Source organism: Parasteatoda tepidariorum, chromosome 9 (genome assembly GCF_982258835.1).
Source record: "Parasteatoda tepidariorum strain Cologne lab strain chromosome 9, Ptep-v5.0, whole genome shotgun sequence".
NCBI classification, from domain to species: Eukaryota; Metazoa; Arthropoda; class Arachnida; order Araneae; family Theridiidae; genus Parasteatoda; species Parasteatoda tepidariorum.
In genome coordinates this window covers 23295715-23321932 of record NC_141763.1, presented here as the reverse complement: position 1 = coordinate 23321932, position 26218 = coordinate 23295715, and the positions used below count along the sequence as shown (strand labels likewise).

General features: G+C 28.0%; 1 protein-coding gene across 1 annotated transcript in view; it reads right to left on the bottom strand.

Annotated features, from left to right (window-relative positions):
• Positions 1 to 24456, bottom strand: part of mop (tyrosine-protein phosphatase non-receptor type protein myopic) — a 43641-nt gene extending 19185 nt beyond the window's left edge. Inside the window, exons 1-14 of the mRNA XM_043042291.3 lie at positions 24251 to 24456; positions 20105 to 20179; positions 19481 to 19608; positions 17968 to 18094; positions 17028 to 17159; positions 15946 to 16128; positions 13107 to 13265; positions 11599 to 11660; positions 10030 to 10224; positions 7518 to 7583; positions 7296 to 7435; positions 7124 to 7215; positions 5577 to 5781; positions 4178 to 4341 (exon numbers count right to left, since the gene is read on the bottom strand). Of these exons, the coding sequence (XP_042898225.2) occupies positions 4178 to 4341; positions 5577 to 5781; positions 7124 to 7215; positions 7296 to 7435; positions 7518 to 7583; positions 10030 to 10224; positions 11599 to 11660; positions 13107 to 13265; positions 15946 to 16128; positions 17028 to 17159; positions 17968 to 18094; positions 19481 to 19608; positions 20105 to 20179; positions 24251 to 24337 (1815 nt within the window). The 5' untranslated portion in view covers positions 24338 to 24456. The remainder of the gene's footprint in view (positions 1 to 4177; positions 4342 to 5576; positions 5782 to 7123; positions 7216 to 7295; positions 7436 to 7517; positions 7584 to 10029; positions 10225 to 11598; positions 11661 to 13106; positions 13266 to 15945; positions 16129 to 17027; positions 17160 to 17967; positions 18095 to 19480; positions 19609 to 20104; positions 20180 to 24250) is intronic.
• Positions 24457 to 26218: the final 1762 nt, after the last annotated feature.

Sequence of the window (26218 nt, the reverse complement as noted above, 5' to 3'; positions counted from 1 at the left end):
TTCAGTAATAATCAATATTTCTGTATGTTTCTATTGTTTTATCATCTAATTAAATAATGCAAAAAGAATAAACCAAAAAAAGAATAGTTTAACTTAAAAAAATAGAAATTTAAAAAAACATGTTTTTCAGCTCTTTTTAAAATGTGTCGGGTAGCCCAGCCCAGTTACCAAAATTATGTTTTTTTACTGTTTTTTCAGGTGTTTGCTTTTAGTGAATTCTATCATTTAATAACAACAATATTTGTTGTTAAAAATGCATATAACATTCGAATTTGAAGCAATAAAATAATAATCTTTGCAACCAAACATTTATCGACGAAATAAAATTGGTTGTTGATACCCGACATTCATGTGAGCGGGGCTACCCGAAATCCAATTTTTTTTTGTAAATTTGTAATTACTCGAACAATTTTTCACATATAGACTTCTTTCTTTGTGCAAATTAAACTTAAGACAACATACTTTAATGCTGTATGTATAGAAAAAATTATTTTTTTTAGCATTAAAATGAAGTTTAATCGAAACATTCTACCAATTTTTCTTATTTTCATGACTACTGTATTCAACAAATTCTCAAAACTATTGTTTACCATGTTAACAGCTGCATAAGTACTTGAAACTTTGAGAATAATCTTTTTTTAATATAACAATTAATGTCCGATGGCCCATTGACTTGAAAAAATATTCTATACATATGAAATTGACAGTGGGCGGGGATACCTGACTCTCCCCTATATAGGGAGAGTGTGAACTAATATTAGGAATTGAGAAAAAATAAGCGTATGGTATCAGACAACTATAAAAGTATAAATTTTTTTTTTTTAAATTTCATATGCTACCACGTATTGTATTTATCTGATACAGCGAATATAAAATAATTAAGTATTTAAATATGCACAATAAACAATTTTTTTGTTCAAATAGAGCTATAAGTTAGAAATTATCTCTGATGTTGTCTTAAAAATATGTGAAAAACATTAACTAAAACTGAAAGTAAAATTTAAACCAATGACTAAAGCTTAACCAATCAGAAAATTCCATTTCATTTTTCACTCATCCCCATTTAATTAATGAATTAATATTTGAAAAAAAACTGTATTAACATCAAGTGTCATCAACTACAAGTTTTAAAAACGTTTATTTGAACTTGAGTGGATGAATAAAAAGTATTTTATTAACGATTGAAAATTTGAACAAGATATAGGGAGAATGTGAACTAATAGTGGGAATTTAGTAAGGGCAAAAGAGTTTTCTAAAATAGGATAGATCACACAAGATAGAAACAAAAAATACAAAAGGTTCAAACATAGTAGTGATATTCATTAGAGCAAACATCTAGATGAAACTTCACTGACTTTTTCAAGTTTTACAGACTTTTATACATCGCTAATTTCACAATATTTTCTTAAGTTCATTATTTACTAAATTAGTAAATGGTATAAAATATAAATATAAGAAAGTAAGGGCAAAAGAGTTTTCTAAAATAGGATAGATCACACAAGATAGAAACAAAAAATACAAAAGGTTCAAACATAGTAGTGATATTCATTAGAGCAAACATCTAGATGAAACTTCACTAACTTTTCCAAGTTTTACAGACTTTTATACATCGCTAATTTCACAATATTTTCTTAAGTTCATTATTTACTAAATTAGTAAATGGTATAAAATATAAATATAAGAAAGTAAGGGCAAAAGAGTTTTCTAAAATAGGATAGATCACACAAGATAGAAACAAAAAATACAAAAGGTTCAAACATAGTAGTGATATTCATTAGAGCAAACATCTAGATGAAACTTCACTGACTTTTCCAAGTTTTCCAGACTTTTATACATCGCTAATTTCACAATATTTTCTTAAGTTCATTATTTACTAAATTAGTAAATGGTATAAAATATAAATATAAGAAAGTAAGGGCAAAAGAGTTTTCTAAAATAGGATAGATCACACAAGATAGAAACAAAAAATACAAAAGGTTCAAACATAGTAGTGATATTCATTAGAGCAAACATCTAGATGAAACTTCACTGACTTTTCCAAGTTTTACAGACTTTTATACATCGCTAATTTCACAATATTTTCTTAAGTTCATTATTTACTAAATTAGTAAATGGTATAAAATATAAATATAAGAAAGTAAGGGCAAAAGAGTTTTCTAAAATAGGATAGATCACACAAGATAGAAACAAAAAATACAAAAGGTTCAAACATAGTAGTGATATTCATTAGAGCAAACATCTAGATGAAACTTCACTGACTTTTCCAAGTTTTACAGACTTTTATACATCGCTAATTTCACAATATTTTCTTAAGTTCATTATTTACTAAATTAGTAAATGGTATAAAATATAAATATAAGAAAGTAAGGGCAAAAGAGTTTTCTAAAATAGGATAGATCACACAAGATAGAAACAAAAAATACAAAAGGTTCAAACATAGTAGTGATATTCATTAGAGCAAACATCTAGATGAAACTTCACTGACTTTTCCAAGTTTTACAGACTTTTATACATCGCTAATTTCACAATATTTTCTTAAGTTCATTATTTACTAAATTAGTAAATGGTATAAAATATAAATATAAGAAAGTAAGGGCAAAAGAGTTTTCTAAAATAGGATAGATCACACAAGATAGAAACAAAAAATACAAAAGGTTCAAACATAGTAGTGATATTCATTAGAGCAAACATCTAGATGAAACTTCACTGACTTTTCCAAGTTTTACAGACTTTTATACATCGCTAATTTCACAATATTTTCTTAAGTTCATTATTTACTAAATTAGTAAATGGTATAAAATATAAATATAAGAAAGTAAGGGCAAAAGAGTTATCTAAAATAGGATAGATCACACAAGATAGAAACAAAAAATACAAAAGGTTCAAACATAGTAGTGATATTCATTAGAGCAAACATCTAGATGAAACTTCACTGACTTTTCCAAGTTTTACAGACTTTTATACATCGCTAATTTCACAATATTTTCTCAAGTTCATTATTTACTAAATTAGTAAATGGTATAAAATATAAATATAAGAAAGTAAGGGCAAAAGAGTTATCTAAAATAGGATAGATCACACAAGATAGAAACAAAAAATACAAAAGGTTCAAACATAGTAGTGATATTCATTAGAGCAAACTTCTAGATGAAACTTCACTCACTTTTCCAAGTTTTCCAGACTTTTATACATCGCTAATTTCACAATATTTGCTTAAGTTCATTATTTACTAAATTAGTAAATGGTATAAAATATAAATATAAGAAAGTAAGGGCAAAAGAGTTTTCTAAAATAGGATAGATCATACAAGATAGAAACAAAAAATACAAAAGGTTCAAACATAGTAGTGATATTCATTAGAGCAAACTTCTAGATGAAACTTCACTCACTTTTCCAAGTTTTCCAGACTTTTATATATCGCTAATTTCACAATATTTTCTTAAGTTCATTATTTACTAAATTAGTAAATGGTATAAAATATAAATATAAGAAAGTAAGGGCAAAAGAGTTATCTAAAATAGGATAGATCATACAAGATAGAAACAAAAAATACAAAAGGTTCAAACATAGTAGTGATATTCATTAGAGCAAACATCTAGATGAAACTTCACTGACTTTTCCAAGTTTTACAGACTTTTATACATCGCTAATTTCACAATATTTTCTCAAGTTCATTATTTACTAAATTAGTAAATGGTATAAAATATAAATATAAGAAAGTAAGGGCAAAAGAGTTTTCTAAAATAGGATAGATCACACAAGATAGAAACAAAAAATACAAAAGGTTCAAACATAGTAGTGATATTCATTAGAGCAAACATCTAGATGAAACTTCACTGACTTTTCCAAGTTTTACAGACTTTTATACATCGCTAATTTCACAATATTTTCTTAAGTTCATTATTTACTAAATTAGTAAATGGTATAAAATATAAATATAAGAAAGTAAGGGCAAAAGAGTTTTCTAAAATAGGATAGATCATACAAGATAGAAACAAAAAATACAAAAGGTTCAAACATAGTAGTGATATTCATTAGAGCAAACTTCTAGATGAAACTTCACTCACTTTTCCAAGTTTTCCAGACTTTTATATATCGCTAATTTCACAATATTTGCTTAAGTTCATTATTTACTAAATTAGTAAATGGTATAAAATAAAAATATAAGAAAAAGTACCTGAACATCTTCTTTCTTCTTCATAGTCACCAAATCAGTAGTAATATCATCCTTCATCAAAGCATCTCTCAATTGCTGCTCTAAAAATATTCGCTGATTCTTCATTTCTTCAACTTTATTGATCAGAAGATTAAAATCAGCCATGGCTTTGACATTTTCAGGAGCTAGAGACAATTCAGCATAATAAATTAAGAATTGAAATTTTTAAAGAGCTTAAATATCCAAGATCAAAACATATGACAGAAACTCATGCTTTCCTTGTGGTTGGTTTTGAAATTGCATTTAAAAAAAAAATTTTAAAAAATACTTTTTTAAAATTTGATTTCTTAGGAACTTTCAACCAATTTCGCTCAAATTTTGTATACCGCACAATTCAATTTTTTTAAACTATTGTTAAATAAAATAATAAAAAATAATAAATATTCACTAAAATTTATTTTTCGCATGGAATTATCTTTGGATAAATAAATTTTATATTTGTGAGCACACATTTTTCAATTCTCCTCAAAAGTTCTAAAAATATGGCAAAACACACAATAAGTAAAATTAACAATATGGGGACCATATTCCCCGGATTGCGGCTACCCCCTATATTTTGGGGGTCAGAAACCAGAATCCGTCGAAAAAAGATAGGTTTATTCAAAGAAAATACGTTTTTGAGTCTGAATCTGCAACTTAAAATATCATCTGCACTAAAATAGTACCCCTTTTGAACTATTAGGATAGAGTCCTAGAACGCGAAGATCTGATTATTAGATCAAAAGTTATTCAGGGTCGTCCTTTTGTTTGTTGGTGCACCGTACATAATCAGAGGACAATCTGCAAGTTCGTACCACTGAATTTCGTGATTTTTAATACAATATCAAAAGTAAAAAAAAGCTGAATCAAATATCAAAATCTTTCATTTTTTAAACTAATTACTTTAAAAAATGATGGCTCAGTGGTTAAAGGAACTGGGGTTCAAACCTCAATTGTTTCAAATCAATAAGTACCAACTTATCTGACAAATTGGCCACTTTTTTAAAATGCTGACCACATAGCCAGTTGGTCACAAAAACTTCGCCCGCAATAAGCTGTTGCAGGAATGCTTTTAAATTTAAAATCTGCAGTGGTATTTGCAGAAACAAAAAAAAACAAAAAAACAAAAAAAAACAAAAAAAAATCAGGAATACCTGAACAAAATATTTTTTATCAGAAAAAAACAGGAATATCAAAAAATTACAATCTATGTATAGACTGATGATTCCAAATAATAATAATATTTAAAGCATTGAAATTCAGTTTACAGGACACATTATTTAAAATAAATAGTTTGAGTATAAATCCTATTTATTTTAACAAACAGACATACAGACACAGAAATTAGAAATGAAATTGTACAGATAGCTGAGATGCTTACTTTTCACAGCATTGACAGAAGGCAACATAGCAGCCAATTCCTCTAAGGGTAAAAGTAACTGAGACATATGATTAATATGGATATTCACTGCAGTTTCCAGGGTATTGTTCGATTCAATGGCTTTTTTGTGAGCTTCATCATATTTGGCACACTCCTTTTTAAGCTCCATCATAAGTAGGGATGGTGATCTTTTACCAAATACTTCCTAATAGAGAGGCAGTATTCAGGATTAAAAAAGATATATGTATTCTTTAAAATAAACATAGTGCCTAAATAAGTTTTATTTTAATTTTTTAAATAAAATAATTGATACTTACATTACACAGTACTATTCATGTTTTCAAAACTACATTATTTACAAATATCTAAGATATTTTTTTATTCATTTATTTATTTATTTTTGCTATTACTAACTTTAAAAATATTAATTGTTTTTATTGTTTCTTAATTTTTTATTCAAAGTAATTTCCGTAAGATATATTCTCCTTCAGAAATTTATAATTATACATTCAATAGAGCACAATTTGTTGATAATCAAAAGAATTTTAGATAAAAATGTTATCTTAACCTTTTTTTTTGAAAGTGGAAAAAGTTTATATCTAAAGTTATATCTAAAGTTAAAGCGCAACTTCTATTTGCATTCTTAAATTACTGTATGCCATGGGAAAATAATCGCTTGTTAGGCAAAACTGCCGGGGAATAAACATCAATGCAAACATGCATGTTGCGAATTTGGCCATCCTTCGTGCTAATTCATATTTTGAAGAAATTTGCTTGATTTTGTTTAGCACTCTTTAACAAGTTCTACCATTTGGCTCGTTTCCTATATTGCAGAGTGAGTATTAAGCAGATAATTTAATCGTTATGAAAGCTAATAATAAAGAAAGGAATACATTAATAGATCTCAGTGAAAATACTATATTGCCACTACATGAAACATCAAGACCTACATCAGTATAGCAATATGATGAATTTACCGTTTTTTACAAACTACCACCTATTTACCATGCTTACTTTATTTTTATTATTAATAAAAATTAATTATTTACATATTCACATTGTTAATTATATTTTTGCATTAAAAAATTCATTTCAGTTTAGACAATGTTTACAGAAATATGAACTTCACTTTCTTCTCGATTTTATTTCATATGAAATATTATTGAAAGTGGTATAAGTCCATTTGAAGCTAAAAAGAATTTTATTAGTTTTTACAATTTTATAATTATTATTGCATTTTAAAGTTTAATCATAAAGCGTTAAAAACATCAGCAAAATCAATTAACCTTTGCCAATATTTTTACATTTATTCAAATGCAAACTCTAATATCTTGATGAACATTTCAGACTAGCAAAAATAATGGCTCATATTACTAGAAAAAAAGTGTTTTTTTCTTTCATTTTTATCAATCAAAAATTTATTGTATACTTGTATATCAAAATATATACTTGTATACTCTATTATACAAGTATACTCTATTGTATATCAAAAATCTATTGTATACTTCATTTTGAAAAAAAAAAAATTCATTCGGTAAACATCTCACCTGATGCTTCATTTCTCTCCTTTCTTCGTCTGCTAAGTAAGCAAAAGATGATTTCAAAGCCCCATCTACATCTTTAGAAACTTCCATTAATTCTAAAAAATAAAATAAAAATTTTCAATTTTCATAAAAAAATTCATTCAAAAACATTTTTTTTAATGTACAAATAATGCACCTTTCATCAAATCTTGCAGGTCAGCAATAGCTAATGGTCTTACACTCATTGCTGCACACTTCTCCAACAATTCTTCGGGTATCTTTTCTTCATCATCAAATGAGAGTACATTCTCGAGTTGCAGGGATGACAAGTAAGCCCTACATAGAAAAAGTATAGCAGTTACATTTTTAATGGCAGATAAGGATAATTGTGGAGAATAAAAATATTAATTATACTCACATTAGTTCCTCATTTTTGCTTTCAACTTTCGAGACAACTGACCTTAAGAGTTTGGCTTTTTCTTCGCTGCAAATTCAAGAAAAAATGTATAAGCAGATAAGACATTTAAAGTTGTACAAAAGAATAAAATTTTACCTTTTAACAATTAGAACAACATTTTAAAAGTAACTAAATGGATAGAACTTATTTCAATAATGTAATGCATCTTTATTTGGTAAATAAAACCATTCCTCATATCTTTTAATTCACTTCAACTATAGGATTATATTTAAAATAACCACTATTTTAATTAAATATTATATCTGAATTATTCATTAATAATATTCAGTTTTTTAAGTATAAAATATTTTAGAGTAGTTCCAACAATTAAAAGAAAAATTGAATGAAAAAAGACACTGATTTATTTTTTAAGAGATCAATTGATTGAAGTAACTACTATATGTAATAGCAACTTTGTAAAAAAAAAAAAATTAACTTTAAGAGAAACAATTTGGCATTAATCAAGACTTCTTAATTGAAAGTGATTGTTGGAAGTTTTAAAAAAGGCTTTGAAATAGCCACATTTAGTACAGACATACAATAATTATGCTTTCTTCCCAAAATCAAATTGAAATAAAGGCACATGAAAGATACTTTTATACATAAAATGTGTACTAAAAGTGCAAATACTTTTATATGTAGAAGTTATAAAAATTGTCACTTGTTAATAAAGTGTAGTGAAATAGTATAACAAATTAATTTTACTTTAAAATCTACCTTTCAACAAATTCTTAATTTCAGTTTTTAAATAAAATTGAGGATTTTAAGCTTTCATCAAAAGAAACTATTTTTTTCTTTTTTTATAGAAATAAATATTAATACATTAGAATAACAACAAATATATTGATCAATAAAAAAAAATAGTTAGAAAATATTATTTGAATGAAATTGATAAGTTTATAAAAGTACTAAGATACATTAGATTTGATACTTGAGATTTTTAAGATTGAGATTGAGAAGATACTTGAGATTTTTTGGAGAGAGACCTTATTTAAGTCTTAGTTAACCATACAACAGTGATTTATTTTGATAAGTTGATAATTCTGGAAATCTCAGTGGATAAAAGTACTAAAAGAAAATCTGATTGTTTCGGAGTGGATAAAACACATAAAGTGTGAGAACATTATGACCCAAACAAGTCAAATTGGGATTTTCAAATTTCACAGAATTGTTCATTAAGGTGCTAGCACACAAGAAATAAAATCAAGGCAATAAGTTTTTTTAATCTATTGCAAACATAAAGGTTTAAAGCTAGTTTACTCAAACAAAGATGATCCTCTCCTTCACTTTCACAAGTTTAGCTCTGCAACTATCTACATTTAAGAAAGTGTGTCAATGAATTAACATGAAACAATTATTGAAAAAGAATCAAACAAAAAATTCAAAATCAAATTTTAGATGGAAAAAGTTCTTGGTGCTTTTTGGGAGAATCTCTTAACATCATATGTCCCCAGAAACCTCCATAAGGCTATCAAGATTTTATATTTCATATGTTACTGACAGGACACAACTTCCCACATCCACATCTACAACATATTTGACTTGCCCTTGGAGAGAAAGAGCTCTTAGTGCATTTTGGGGGAATCTCTAAACATCATGCATCCCCAGAAACCTTCATAGATACTAACAAGGATACAACTTCCTTCCGGCACTTCTACATTATATTTAACTTGCTGACTCTTCTAGCTGCATTTTGAATGGCAAGCATCTACGGTATTGTGGTGTGTAGGTACACTTAAAGTATCAGAAGGTTTACAGGTTAAACATTAAGATTTTATTAACCACATCGCAAACATATACGCTACGGCAAAATAATAAGATTATAGAGAGATAGGACTACACGTCCGTTTGCAATGAGTTTTAGCAGAGAAAGATACTGTGTTCGGATCGGATCTCACCACAGAAATGAATTAGCCACACCTTTAATGTGCAATGATTGGCTAGATTTAATTTGAAAAATTATATTATTGGATTAGAATTTTGATAGACAGATTTTAGTTTCAGTTCCCAATTTTGGGTTTCAGTTTCAAATTAAAAGTTTCACTTCGTGAAAATTGTGATTGACGCATAAAGAAGATGGAAAATAGTTATGGGTCACCACACATCTCTGAATCTGTTCTGTCCCACGAGAGGCCCACACTTCTTCATATTTCATGTGCTTTAGGGTGGAGATACTTCTTTTTTTGTATTGAATTGCAAAACTTATTATTGCAATGAAACAAATATTAATTAGGGCATAGTTAAAAAACATTTAGGAAGTTTATTAACATTTGAATCGATAATATTTGAATATTTATTGCAAAATTTTTTGGGGGGATTTTCTAAAACATTGCCAGAATTCTTAAATATTTGAAGATAACAACAACTTTTAGGGAATTATAAATAATTAAACTCTTATTGCTATGTTTTAAATATTAGAATATCAATAAAAAAATTATGGATTTAATTAGCTCCTGAAAATTAATAAAATTACCTGTACAAAGAAGAGGTTTCATGAGCCTCCATAGGAACAAGACGAGAGAATATATCAGGGCCAGAGACATCAGGGTCTGTAATACTAAATGGAATTCCTTTCACTAAAGAAGCTCCTTTCAGCTCTGGTAAGGTACTAAGAGCTGGTACTTTATCGTGATATACAAATTCATTTTCCTTCTTAGCTGAGTTGAGCCTGGAAGAAATAAGTACCATGAAGTAAGAAATACCCTGAATAACTTTTGATTTAATGATCAAATTTTCGCATAATATAATCAAATCATAATGGTTCACACTTTGCACTCTGAATATGTTTATTAATTAGAGCAATCTTAGATATGTTATAAAATCAGACACAAAAATATATTTTCTCTGAATAAAAAAATAAAAAAAACTCTTTTCAATGGATGAAGACTTCAAACTCTCAAAAGAAGGGAAGATGCCATCAAGTAAATATGGTCTGAACAGCTTAATACTAAATATAATCACCTTAAAATTAATTTTAGGTTTCACATATAACACCAGATCTCTTTATACAAATCAAAATATTTTTTATGCAATTATAATACTTTTGATGCAGAGATAAAATAACACAAGAATAATTTAATTCTTTATAATTTTTAAATGGAAAAAAAAAACCAGATTTCAATTGAAATGAATCAAATAATTTCTGATAAATGAAGTGCATAAAAGTTGTACTTTTTATTTAATAATTTATTTATTTATTTATTAATCTTTTATTTTCCTTCCCTATAAACTATTTGTCTGATTCTGTTCTAAGTTTGTCCTTTAAAAATACATAATCTAAAATGAAAATTTCTTATGTTAACAATACAATATTCTTTTGACACAGTAGGGAACCGATTATCCGGAACGGTCGGGACCATCGCTATTCCGGATAACTGATTTTTCCGGTTTTCTGAATCGCTACAAAAAGTCATTTTTTTAAATATATTGAATTCGAGAAAATATATTGAATTTCATTCCGGTTTTTTGGTTTTCCGGTTTTCTGATTTCCGGATAACGGGTTCTATACTGTACTTACTAAATTTAAGTATGAATGTAAAAAATGTTCATACAAAATTATCTTTGGCTAAGTGATTTTATAATTTTTGCTAAAATTTTTGATTCACTTAAATATGTTGAGCTGAGCAAAATCATGTAAAATATAAAATTAACTATAATTTCCACAATTAAAATTTCCATGAGTAATTGTAACTCATATTGACTATATGACCCAATTGAGAATCACTAAAATTTTACTTATTTATGGCTTAAAGTTCACATTTTTACTAATTTAAAAATAAATTTAAATAACTTGTTCCTCGAATGAATTTATATTTTATTTTATTTAAACTTTTATTAAAACTATTTATTTCTATAAACTTTCACTGCTCTCCAATTTTTAAATTATAAGGTTTTTCAAGCATGTGATACAGTAAGTTGTACAACTAACATTACAATAATTTCAAAAAATTTATAAGCTGTATTATAAGTTATAGTAATAATAAGCTTTAACAAACAATTACATAATAAAAAGTACTTTAAGCACTGTGAAGAATAAACTTACTTTCCACCAATGACGTCCATAGTAAATGAAAGTGGCTCTGTTAATTCTTCCCGGTCAATATTCTGAAAAATAGGAAATCTTTTAACTAGAAAATAAACATAAATATAATTTTCTGACCAATTTAACATCATTAGAAAAAAGGGTGTGTATCCAAATCTTTCAATAAAAAATAAGTACATTTTAAGTACTTTTCAAGCACTAAAAAATATTTTTAAGCATTATATGCATTAACAAAAGGAAAAATAATTTTCAAAGACTTTACATGATCATGATAAAATAATAAATTTCTGACTACGCACTCTTTTCTTGATTATATTAGACATTAAAAAAGGTCAAGAGGTTTTTAGGTTCAATATCAGACGGTGAAAAATGAAGCCGTAAATTGAGATATCTTGCAAAATGCAGCTGGGTGGCACACAGAAGTACAGGAATCTCACCGAACCCAGCTTAGTAGAGGCACATGTGAACAAAAAGTATTTCTTCAAACATGTAAAAGGATTGGCGCTTTCAAACATTATGGACAGACAGGACACCAAAATGAATTGTAAAAACGTTGAATAGAACAATATGAGAAGCACTCTTTTAAATAATATGTGGTAAAAGTCAAAGTGATGACGGAAAAAAAAATTTCGAAAAGGGAAAATTCAGCATTTTTAAAAATACCCAATGGTAGAAGCACCTTTAAGGGCTTTTAAAAAACGAAAATCAAAAATAAGCAACTTTAAACCCTTTTTAAAAACGATATGCACCGTGGAAAAATAATGATTAAAAAAAATTTGGTTACTTCATTAGTCTATAAATATGGCTGAATAATCCTTTCTTCCAGATGTCAGTTACGAAAACTTTACCTAGTTGAGGTACGAAACTTAGAAGGAAAACAACTGTTTAAATACATTACACAATAAGTTATATGCGGTGAAAATATGATGGTTTAAGTGTAAAGAACATATTATTCTTTTTACGTCTACATGAATACAATACAATAAGTTTTAATTTAAACCCGGAAAGATCGTTGCTCCTTGACTAGATAAAACCCACAATCAGGTTGACATTTGGTACAAAAAATTGGAATAGAATTACCTATTTTATGATTAATCATCGCAAGTTTACATATTCAGAGTTATACATAGTTTATCATGCACAAATTTTTTTTTTAAATATTTTGAATTTTTATAATCATTTTACTCTAAATTTATTATAAACAACTAAACATGAAAAAGGTGAAAGACAAGGAAAAACATTTTTGTAAATAAAAGGAGGAAATTCACAGATCATGCGTAAAACTGAATGCATTTTTTTTTTCATTTAACATAAGAAATATTTTTTTTAAAAAATGCAGAGAGGTTAAAGATCTAAGAGCTGATGAAACATAATTTTTTGAGGTTTAAATATTTGTGAAAGTGCATTTTTTTTCCTTTTCATCTTGTATTTTTGTGACGAGTACCTTAAATGGATTTTAATTTTTTCTAGATTGATTCCAGCAAATATGGAAGAAAAATGTCCGTTACCTTAGCAACTTTAAAAGCCTCAGTTAAATGATCATTAGCAGACTGGAACCAAGCAACTCTCTCTCCCCACTTTTCATGTTCTTCGGCTTGATTACCCATATAAAGATGTGAGATACTACCATAATAAGCAATTTTGAACTCTATGAACTTTTTCCAAGCCTAAAAACAACATATACAGATATTTAAACCAATTGATACTAAAGTGATTATGTACATAAAAATTAATAAAATTTAATTACTGTTTTACAAGTATTTCCCTGTAACTCATACAATGAGTAATTATGGAGGTCAGAAAAAGGTAATTAAGTGTCTTAGAAATTAAAGACACAAGTGTCTTTAAAATTAGGTAAAAATAAAATTATTAAGCTTGAAAAACTAAAAACTTAAGTTTGTAAAAACTTTATGTGTAATTAAATGTTTCAGAGGGGAAAAAAACACAACTAAAATTATAGATATCATTCGGTAACCTTGACGCTGCTGTGACTATGTTTGGGTTTTCTACAGCACACAATTATAATTAATGCCTCTTTGTTTTATTTTAATCTGACAAATTCAACTAACTCATTGTGTTGTGATTCTGGACAAGCCATGACTGCTGCTTATCTGAACAAGTGTTCAGCACTAAATAGAGAGCTCATTACCAAGTAACTTAAGAAACAATGATCTAGCAGTTGTTTATAACTTTGCAGCCTGCAGTTTAAACAATAATCAGCTTTAAAACAGAGTTGATAATACTGATAATGGATATTTATAGTATACAGCTGTCAGCAAGTAACTTTACCAGCTCTGCTTTTTGATTCAGTCCATACTTTAAAGTTATGTTTTTCATTGTTCAAAATAATTCAACACAATAATTAAATGAAAAGTTTACTCAATAGATAATTAGAAAAAAAAAATTTAAAGTAGAACACTAAACTTATTCTTTTTGAAATCTCATTTATATACATGAATCCAGAGGACCTGAGATTTTTGAAAAGCTATTAGAGAAATATTACGAATGAACAATTAATTTTAACCTGCGTAATAAAAAATCAAAATACTTGCAAAATAAACAAAAGCAATATTATAGAAACATAATTCAACAAAACAACCTTTCAAAGATTTCTTTCAAGACATTTACAAGTAAATAAAATATTTAATGCAACAGCTGAACTACAATTGATTATCTTTAAATTGAACATGGATAATTCGAAAATTAGATGAGGTGAATTGACATTAATTTTTCCTGAATTTTCAATTCATACAAATGCTAAAATTTAATTAGAATTTTCCTCGTAACTTTCATCAATTTGAAGTTTGATAGATAGACAAAAAAAAAAAAAAAAAAAAAAAAAAAAATTTATTCTTAATTGCAAAATTTTTCAAGTGGTTCCAAATAGTATGTGTGCAAATTGAGTGCTTTTATGAAGAGGTTGAGAGTTATTATATTAATAAGTAACACCTTTTCCAAATATAGCATTTTTACATGAAACTAATCTTTAGTATTGTTCCCAGATTAGTACGTCAAGAGTATCTGAAACTTTCATTTTGTTATTTTATAACAGCAAAACATATCAAAATATCTTATTGCCCACATGGAAATCATAACAATTTACAAAACTAACAAACAAAAAATAATGTTTGTGAATTTCTAATTCATACACCTTTCCAAATATAGCATTTATATAGCTTTCACCTTTTCCAAATATAGCATTTTTACATGAAACTAATCTTTAGTATTGTTCCCAGATTAGTACGTCAAAAGTATCTGAAACTTTCATTTTGTTATTTTATAACAGCAAAACACATCAAAATATCTTATTAACCACATGGAAATCATAACAATTTACAAAACTAACAAACAAAAAATAATGTTTGTGAATTTCTAATTCATATTAATATATTTTCTAGCAGAAATTTGAAAATGAATTTAAATTCCCAAAACTTAAAATTATTTCAAATAATTAATTAGAATTATGTGTTACAGTATTATTAAGAGTTCACCGTGATTATCAAACATATTTTGTATGCCTCTGTACACATGAATCAGGCAGATGCAAGACACTTGAATGATCAAATTTTAATAGGGTGGTAACAAAAAACATTTTTGAATAAAGGTTCTAAATGTTCCCCATTCATGAACACGAAATTTCTTCTTTGAAACTAAATCAATAAAATGAGCTTTTACATACTATTGAATTGCATAAAGGTAAAAAAAATCAGAATTTATAAAAACATCAGAAAATTATTTCAAATTACATACTTACAAAAATTAATAAAATTTAAAAATAAGCACCTTTTTAATAACTCAAAAAATATTTTTAATCACTTTCCAAAAAAAAATCATAATTAAGATCTGTGCAATAATAAAAATTCTTCTTTTCTATCATTTAAAGTTCTTAATTTATGAACATAAAATCAACAAAATTCAAAACATTTTCAAAAACTTCACATTATCATGATAAAATAACTAGTTTCTGATAAATATTGCAGAGAAAATTGTGAAAATCATGAATTTTTTGTACTTTAAAACTTCAATCGACATGACAAAGAAAAAATCTCTTTTTTAAGAGATAGAAAATTAAGCACTTTTTACAAACCCTGAATAAAAAAAAGCACCTTTTAAAGATTTTAAAAATCCAAATCAAATATAAGCACTTTAAGTACTTTTTAAAAACACTAGGCAGCCTGCTATAAAATGTGCAAAAAAATTAGCATGATAGTCGCACTTAAAAAAAAGAAATAAAAAATTCAAAATATAAAGGCAGCAATAAATATTTTTCTCTTTCTTTCCATTGGAATTAATAATCATAGAAAATCAACACTTACTGATTAGGAGATTAAAAAGATGTACACAAACCTTAAATATTTTTGATCCAACAATATCAAGAATGCTTCCAGTATCTGTGCTTGGACTTCCAGATACCATTATACCCAAAGCACACTTGTAGTAGTCAACCACTTGTGCAGCAATTTTCGCAGTGATTGAAGATTTTCTACTGTCAAGCATAGACTTTTCCAAAATGCATTCTTGAGCTTGAGCCTATATAAATTTTAACTTTTAATAATTAAATACTTCCAATAGAGCAAACTGACTATTTTCAAAAAATGATGTCAGGATAAATGCAGAAACTAGCAGCAAAGGAAAGACAATAAATATTAAGAAAAAATGTATTTTAATAAAAATAATATTTAACTGAACTTAATTTATACAGCAATGTACAAATATGCACCAAATAATCATTCAAGTTAATAATTACAAATTAAAATTTCAGATCTTTTAAATTAACAAAAAAAAAAAAAAACTTTTTAAAAAAATTATGTTTTGATCATCTAATTTAGCAGTTCCCTTTTTACTATTAAACACTACTTGTTTTAAAAATATTCAATGCGGATAAAATATATGAATTTGTTATTGGTGTATGCTCATGCTGAAAAATGAATAAAATAAGATGAATTATGGTTTTCAAAAAAGAACTGTTATAAATGCTGAAAACAGTTATCAGAGAAACATAATTCTTCATTCTTGAATTTGGTTATTTTATTTTGAATTGAAAAGCTGGATAAGAAATACTTATAGACTTTTTATAAAAGCATATTCTTTTTCTAATTTATTCATTACTAATTTCTTATTCATTAATTACTTCTTTTTTTATTTGAATTTTACATTAACAATTTTAAATTTAAAAAAAACATTAAAGTAATCATGCATTGTTAATAAGATTTCAATACAATTATTACTGGTTAAAAAAAGTTTTGACTTTTAAAATCCCTGTGATCTTTCCACGGAATCCGATAGTTCTGTAGAGCACATTTTGGGAAATGCTGATCTAGTTAATCAAGCTTTAATATGAATGGAATCAGTAATTGAAACAAATATCCAAAATAAATCAACAAACACGGTGCATATTCTTTTTCACACAAAAAATAATGAATACGTACCAGCATAATATTTAAGAAAAAGGTCAAGAGGTCGTGAGACATGTCACTTCCTTTTGGCTGAGGATAAGTATCTCGAAGATGTTGAAAAGCCCAGGCTGCACACTGAAAATGAGTACAAGCAATCTTCATGCCCTGCAATGGAAAAAAAAGAAGTCATTAAAACTCTTCAATGAAGTTGAAAATCAATTGAGTTCAATGAGGAATAATTCATAGTAAAATATGCTTTTTTTGAAACTAGAAATGTCATTTTTTTTAGATGTTTTAAGGAGTTACTGAACAACCCTTACATTTTAATTAATTTAAAAAATTACAAATTTTTAAAAACGAATATAATAGACTAATTTATTACAGAATTTCAAAACATTTTGAAATTTTTAAGGCCATTTCAAATATTTTTTTAAAAAAAAACATGTTTTCAAGTCTAGTGTTTCATGTAAGTATTTAAAATAAGTAATAAAAGCATTTAACTTAGTAATAAAGTACTTTAAATTCAGGAACTGAGGTTTGCCTGTTACTGATTATGAATAATATAGGCTAAAATGAAAATCATATTGAATGCTTGCGAAACTAGTAACAAAATATTATAATATAGTGAAAGAAAATAAAAAGCAAATAATTCTCAATAACTTTTGATTTAATAATCAGATAATGACATACTAAAATTACTGCAAACAAAGCAATTCTTTGAATAAACCTACATCATCCTCAATAAATTTGGGTAACAAAATGGAGAATAGCCACAATTTTAAAATCATGCTCTCAATTCCTTTAATGTAAATAAAAAAATTTGCTCTCATTCCTTAATTTAATTTTTGCAATTTGAATTTTTCACTGTACAATTTGAATTCATCACTATATAAATTTAAAAATTGAACTGAATCAAAAAATAATTCCTGAAAAATATAAACTTCAAAAGAAAGTTAGAATCATTTGAACTTACTTCTGCATTACATCTTGAGTCCATGGTACCCAGTTTTGAGTGAAGAGCTCCAATGTTGTACAGGATGCATGCTTGTTCATATTCAATATCTGTAATGTTGTAGGCTACACCAGAATAGATGTCAGTCCTTAAAAATTAAAAACACTCAGATTAAAGGGTGGAATAAAATAAAAAGGTTTTCTGTATTTATGCTAACAAAAGAAATCTAAAAATAATAATAATAATAAGTCACAGATCCAAAGGTTACATATTTACCACAAACAAATCATTATACTAAATATTAAAATGAAACTACATGAAAAAATGCAGAGACTGTATAATATTCAAAATTATGATGAAGCATAATATTTAGTGATTGAAACAAAAGCCCAAAGAAACCAAATAATTGAAATCAGAATACTGAGCTCAATTGACCATAATCATTTTTTGGTCCAGGAGACCACTGATAATTATTTCAAGATGGTCTGAGTCAGATTTTAGTAATCCTGGACCAAATGACTATTATTAATTTTGAGCCCTGTAACAACAATTACTGGCAAAAAAAATGCATTACATACTTTAAATCCATAATATAATTTGCCAAGATCTAAACTCTTTTAACTTTCAGAGAGATTTTTTTACAAAAATCCACCACTAATGAAAATCTTCTCTTGTGCAATTGAAAAGAGTTAGGCAAAATTGTCTGATTTTCCTTGAGGATACTTAACAATTCTCTGTGCTTACTTTAATCCACCTCCCAGAGCAAAATTCTCTCTTTAATACTAAACAGTGTTCTATTGTCAATGCCATACCAAAATCCTAAAATTAGTATCATACTTAAAAACTGAGAAATCTCATTCTATAGTTTAGCTACTCATGAGTTTTTTAAAAAAAGGAAAGAATTCATTCGAGTAACAGCCAGTTGTCAGCTAAAGAGGGCTAGAATATTATAGCTTCACAATTTTGAGACCAAAGGCATAATGGTGACAAAGAGGTCAGAATTGCTCATCAGCCTCGTTTATTTTATACAAGCTGGTACTCCTCAATCTAAAGCATGGTAGACTTCAAATAACCACTCGCCCAAAAAAAAGGAAAGAATCCATTCAAGTAAAAGCCAGTTGTCAGCTAAGGAGGGCTAGGATATTATAGCTTCACAGTTTCAAAACCAAAGGCAGGATGGTGAGAAAGAGGTCAGAATTGCTCATCAGCCTCATTTACTTTATACACGCTGATAGTCATCAATCTAAAGCATAGTAGACTTCAAATAACCACCAAGAACTGATCATCATTCTTTTATAATAACAACTCTGTGACAGTGCAACTACAGTTCCATTGCATCTATTGTATATTTAAAGATGACTATAATTCCAATATTCTAATAAAAAAATTATAAGTTTTCATAAGAAATATATTATTGATTTCCTTATGAACACCAAAATTGTACTATCTTGCTTCATAGTTAATAATTTGGCAGCATTGAAGTTAACAAACAATTTAGAAAAAAGTTGATTCAGAACCAAAAATAAAAAATTACCACATAAAAGGCACACAGGCAGGACCATCATCTGTCATAGGAAAACGACTTTGTAATTTATGAAGCTGAGAATAGTAACGTTTTAGAATGCTACATCCTGTAAAGTCCATGGGAGCTTTAATGGCATTCTGCAAAAATATATATTATACAAAATAAATAAAAAAATCCCTTAATACATAAAAAATTAACATTACTAGATTTAAATTCAACATATAAGATAGACTGACTGATAAACACTGATTAAGTTTCTATAATTATGCTTAATACAAAAAGATTTAATGATATATGCTGAGAACAAAGTAAAAAAAAAAAAAAAAAGATGTACAATACGTATCTTTTTTATTTATTTCAATTATAAATTACTCTCAACAAAATCATGGACTGAAACTTTGACTGATATTCTATGACACTGTTAGCAATAATTAATAAAACTAAAATATAATAAATTTTTAAAAAGCTTTACTTAAAACCTGCAGCAAAAGAAAAACTAAGTTAATAACGAAAAAAAAACAGGAAGTGAAAGAGAGAAAACTAGAAAGTAACAAAGAAAACATTCGATACACATAGGATTATAACAAAACTTGTATCAAAATAAAATTGTTAGAGTTTGTTATATTTTATTACCTGTCTAAGAGTTTCTAAATCTTTTATCTCTTTTGCATAAGAATCAGGATCTTCATGGTAGAAGTCCCTAATATACTATAAATAAACAAATAAGATATATAGATATGGTTTTATGAATTTAATAATGTTATACTTTAAATAAATAAAAATATGGTAATATATTTTTCAAACAGAAACTCATCACGTATGTTGTAAAATTAAAGGTATATTTTGATCAAAGCATCACACTTTGACTAACTTAAATACTTGAAACAGAGTATTAAGTCTAAAAAGATAAGTAGGGTGACCCGGGGTAATTCACGATCACTCTGTTTCTGGGGTAAATAATGATCACCTAAGTTATATTTAAAAAAAAAAAAAAAAATTTAAATTTGAGACATGGACAAGAATGCTTGTACACTTTACTAAAGTATAACTACATTTACTTAATAGCTTTTTGTTTTATCTAACAAAATAAGTATCTTTTAAACTGCTTTCTGTATTTTCAATTTCAAAGATGGGTTTCAAAATGTGCACATTTCTGCAAAGATCCCCCTCCTTCTCTTAATAATAAATATTTTGAGTTACTTTATATTTCTTTTATATAAAAATAGTGTAAGCTTTTGTTTAATTGTTTCACATCTACTGTAAACATTATAATTGATTATAGAAAACTGTATCAAATGTTGCTCCCTACAGATGGGGTAATTATTGATCACTGGGGTAATTCCTGATCACTGTCATTTCTTCTTATAAATAGTATATGAAATAGCTAATTGTCTTTTCTTAAATAACAGTTCATATTTATTAAGTGGAACAACTATAAAATATATTTTAACTATCATCACAAAATTTGTTTTTAACGGTATACAAGACTGTATTCTGATTTGCACCATTTCTGGTTTGTCATACCTTGCTTCTATCTTAATTTTATGTGTGTACATTGTTAGAATAATTTTTAAGTTTATAAATTAGCTTAGTATAAATATGGTGAGAAATTATTAGCCTAAAAAGGATACTAAGCTTCTAGAAAGCAAAATTAGTTAATTTCTTTTAATGATTGAAAATGAAAATTTCAATGTGAGAGCTGCCGCCAGAGCTGTTGAGTTGACATACCTTACTTTACTTTACACTTTCACTTAATGAAGTTAAAAAATCCAGCAAAAGTAATCCATGAGGGAACTCTCTTATATTTCAGCAGAACATGAGAATGAGTTGGCTGATTGCCTAAAATGTATGTAAAATGATGCAAAGATTTTTTGCAATTTAAAGTGTTAATCTTTCTTCTTGCTTTTAAATAAATAGTTTTATTAGCTGCTTAAACATATCTTTTTGGTTTATTTGTTTGATCTTGATGTCTTATTTGTTAATTACCATTATATAATTATTTTTAAACAGCCCCTTTACAATAAAAACTGGTGATCAGTAATTACCCCAGAAGTGATCAGGAATTACCCCAGAAATGATCAAGACCAGGGGTAATTCCTGATCACTAAAAATTTAAAATCTTTTAAATTCTAATTAGATTTTCAAACAAAAGAAGGAGACATAGGACTCATCTCATATAGCCTCAAACTTCCAGTAAATATTAAAATTCTATCTTGAATAGTTTTTTCACAAAATAGATGTTTGCATTTTTTGATCAAGAATTACCCCGGGTCACCCTAAAACCAATATTTTAAAAATTAATTTTATACTGTTTCTTTTCTTTGTTAATGACAACCAGGGTTGGCAGGTTTTTGACATGTGACAGTTTTTGACAGTTTAAACCATGGTTTAATCCGTCACGTCAAAAACCTCACTGTCAAAAATGTCGAAAATGTCAAAAACCTATATTCATATGTGAAATTTAATTAATGCATAAAATTTATATATTTTTTTATAAAGGATAGTGTTTCTAAATATGTTCTAGAAAAAATAAATTTAAAATTTTGAAGAAACACTTATATTTTGAATAGTAACCAAAATCTTGTACTTTTGAAAGCTCACATCTTTTGTAATATTATGTATTCATTTTCATGTGTTATTTAAAACCTGCAGTGATATTATTAAGAAACTTATTTATAACCAAATTTAGTGTATAGTATAGATTATACTAAAAATTAGACATTTTTAAAGATAAACATTAGCAGTTTTGTACATAAGACATCTTTTAAAGAAAAATCTTTTTAATTTTCTTTTAAATCTTCTTAATAATCTTTTTAACATAAGACATTACAAATTTAAGTGCTTTCTGTTAAATACACAGAGTAGTTAGTGTCGATTTACAGTATATTCAGCCTATTCATTTACTATGCTGAAAATTTAGTTTATCCAAATACTTGTGAATTTCATTTTGCTGAATACTATATAGTTTTGTTGAATATCTAAATATTCAGCTGTTGAATAATTACTTCTTGCTTTCAAGATATGCATTATTTGTATTCTTAATACAAGTGGAGGAAAAAAAAATTAAGAGGTAAAAATTGTTTTAAAATGATAAGTGTAATAATTATAAATAAATATAATAAACAATATGAATTATATTTATCATTATTCACAAATATAACTACTTTTGAATTCAAATTAACATACTGGATAATAAAGATATTCGGTATAACATTAAAAATTTTTTTTTATACACTTGTATCTTGTATCAAATTTGTATTTATACAACATAACTTGTAAGTTCCTTATAAATATTAGTTATATGTTCCTTATATGTCAAAAAGGCATAGTAATAAACTTTTAATTTTCTTAAGTATCAAAAAGAAGAAAAAAATTTTTTTTAATTATAAATATTTAAACAATTTTTGTGCAAAATTTTTCTGCACATGCATTTGAATATAAATTTCTGAGATTTTAAATCTGTTATTTTACCTTAATTTTAATTAAAAAATATTTTAAAACCTGCTGATTACTAAATTTCAATATAATGCATGGCAACTGTTGGTAGTTTTGAAGTTTATATATTTTCTTGGCAAACTTCAGTTTTTGACATTTTTGACGGGTTTTTGACGGTTTAAACCAGTATTATACCCTTGTCATGTCAAAAACCACTTTTTGACGTCAAAAACCCAACCCTGATGACAACATTTAAGAATAATATCAATAAACAGTAATAGATAAATTATAATTGTTATGGAAGAACATTATTATATTGTTTGTTTTAAAAATAATTACAATGAATAAGACTTTGCTAAAACGGATTATTATTCTAGTGCACATAGAAAAACCTAATTGAATAACCATTTAAGTAATAAAGAATTAGTTCACATTTTACATAATGATAAGAAAAATTAATGAAGGAAACCAACTGATAACATTTCAAAGTACAGCAAAGCATTCCCACAACATCCCATTAAAAACCTAATGGAGATTAAAGCTCCAATATTTCGTGACCATGTACAGTTTCTTTTCTCTTAATTTTTCTACAAATCATTCATAGCAGTGAACATGAATGTTTTTTCTGTTGTTACACCTATAGAAAAACTTCTACATTAAATTTTATTCATTTCCTAACTAGTTTTATATTAACTGGTAGCCTCTTTATTAGAATAGTTCTACCTTCAAATACTTATGGGAGTACCAAAAAAAGAGAAAGGTATTCTAGAGTTTCAGGTGATAATTATCAAACAAAGTTAAAGTAAAATGTTAATTCAGAAGTAAAAACCAAAACAATACATGTACTAGTTATCAAATTACAAGCTGACAATATAAAAGCAGATATAAATCCTTTTTAGAATAACATCAAGTGTCTAATGTCACCTTTTTTAGACTTTTAGTGTTAATTGATTTTTTTCCATAATAATTTTGTATAATATCAAGCAACTAAAAACAAATTTTTTTTTCAACCAACAGTGTTACATATACAGTAGATCTATTTCATACAATTTCATATGGGAAAACAAATCTCCACACAGAATTTTAAAGTTTTAATTGTAACTGGCATTTGCTAAAGTTCAAAATTTATAAATATAATATTCGAATGACGCATAGTATTAAGTAATTGACCATTAATTATGTAATTCTAAATAAAATGTGCAATAAATAAATCAAGAACGCAATTATTTTTATTAAATCGTTTGAGCTTGAATAGTGCTTGGAAAAATTACATTACAACATAAATAAACAACTATAAGATTATCTTCATTTCCAAAATAAATAATTACTCCAAGAATCTTTTACCTTACGAAGCGTATGCCCAAAATCAGTATTGCTCGGACTGATTTTAATATCACAGCTAATCATTGGTAATCGAGGTACAGCCTCCATACTTATTTTTAAGAGTTAATCCAACATTAAAATATTGATATTTGTCAAGAGGTTTCACTCACAAAATGTCATGACAGTTTCCATCATAATAACAAAGTTGTTGCCATCTCTTATGTAATACAAATATTTTGTATTTAGCATTAGCTGATTGGACATTAAAAACGACCAATCAAAAAAGACTTTAAGTGCATCTAAAACTGCGTCAGTAGTGTTAACTCAAATCGAAATCAAATACAGGCAGAGATGAGTAGGTTGTGTTCCCTGCTGATGCTCCTGCGATAATAGTCCGAACTGAGAGTAAGACTTTATCGTTCACTGCTGATAGAACTAACTGACTGAATTGAGAGTAAGTCATATGTTCTAGTGAAACACACCCGAACTGAGAGTAAGGTGTGAATCACTCCTGCTTTACGAATTATAGTCCTGAATTGAGAGTAAGGCTTAATTCACTTCCACCTTCCTGTGATGTCTTCTCATCGATTCGGGCGAGGGGGAAAACGGTTTAACCCGTCTACCCCGAGCCGCTCTCCACCTGCCCACTCAGGTCACGAGTCCCTCCAATCCATTGACAGACGGATGACCGAGCTGGCCCGCACCCAAGTCGCCGAATCACCTGATAAAATTGACGATCTCATCATCAATGCTGAAAAAACCTTATCTGGGATCACCAACTCTCCTGTGCCGCTCTCAAAGATAGATTTGGATCGATGCTTCGCCCAGCAAAGCTTCATTGCAGCATGCCGATCTCTTAAGAACAGCCAGACCCCTCAGCCAATGGGAAGCCAGGATTCCTCGGAACCGGCCAATCAGGTTGCAGTTACCCCACCGGCAGACCCTGAGATCGCTCCCGGGACCACCACCGACACCCCTGCGGCAGCCTCTCCCTCCTGCACTCCAGTACGAAAGAAGCGGAGAAAAGCCAAGCCGAGGAAACTCCCCGTGGATGCTACTCCTTCCAAAGTTCCCGACCCTCCTGTGATAGCTGAAATTCCAGTGGCGGAGAAAATTGTGACCGAGACTTCACGTACTGCTAAACTGTTGTTTAGAGGCTTCTCGGCCGCAATCACTCCTGAGATTCTACAAGCCGAGATTGAGACTACAGGCCTCATCCCCATCAAGATTTTTCAGCTGAGAAGGAAAAATGCTGTTACTAAACCCAGATCAACGCCTGCGAAATGTGCAAATTGTGCCGGCGACCACACTGCCAACTTCACCGGCTGCCCTTCCAGACCCCTGAAAAGGCGCCTTCAATCCCGTCGTAAACCAATAGCAGACCCTCCAAAACCCACTCCACCTGATATTTCTCCAGTTGCCAGAACTCTCCTACTCGTTGCCGAGTTGGAAAAACTCATGAACAATCCTGAAGTGCTTGCACTTCTTCAAAATAGAGATGAGTCGAAAGTAACGTAACAGTGACTTGTCACAGTGACTGGAGCAGTCACTGTGACAGCCTGTTCCAACCTAAAAGTTGTCACAGTGACTGGAGCAGTCACTGTGACAAGTCACTGTTACTGTCACTGTGACAAAAATCACTGCTACTGTGACTGTGACAAAAATCACTGCTACTGTTACTGTGACAGATTTCACTGCTACTGTCACAGTGACAAATTTCACTGCTACTGTCACTGTGACAATTATCACTGCTACTCTAGCTGTTCCAAATGCCACAGGTATATTCACTGCTCCAAAAAACATACTGAAATACCAGTGAATATTGCCGGCCGATGCTCCAGCTCGTACCCTGCGAATGGAAGCATTTTCGTCGCTTCTAAATTCAAGCTGCTCCACTCTGAAAAATTTTGCTGTTATTTTTGATCAAATATCATAACGGAGTTCAGTCTCTATTTTAGTTTGAAGAAAAAAAGAAATTAAAAAAAGCCA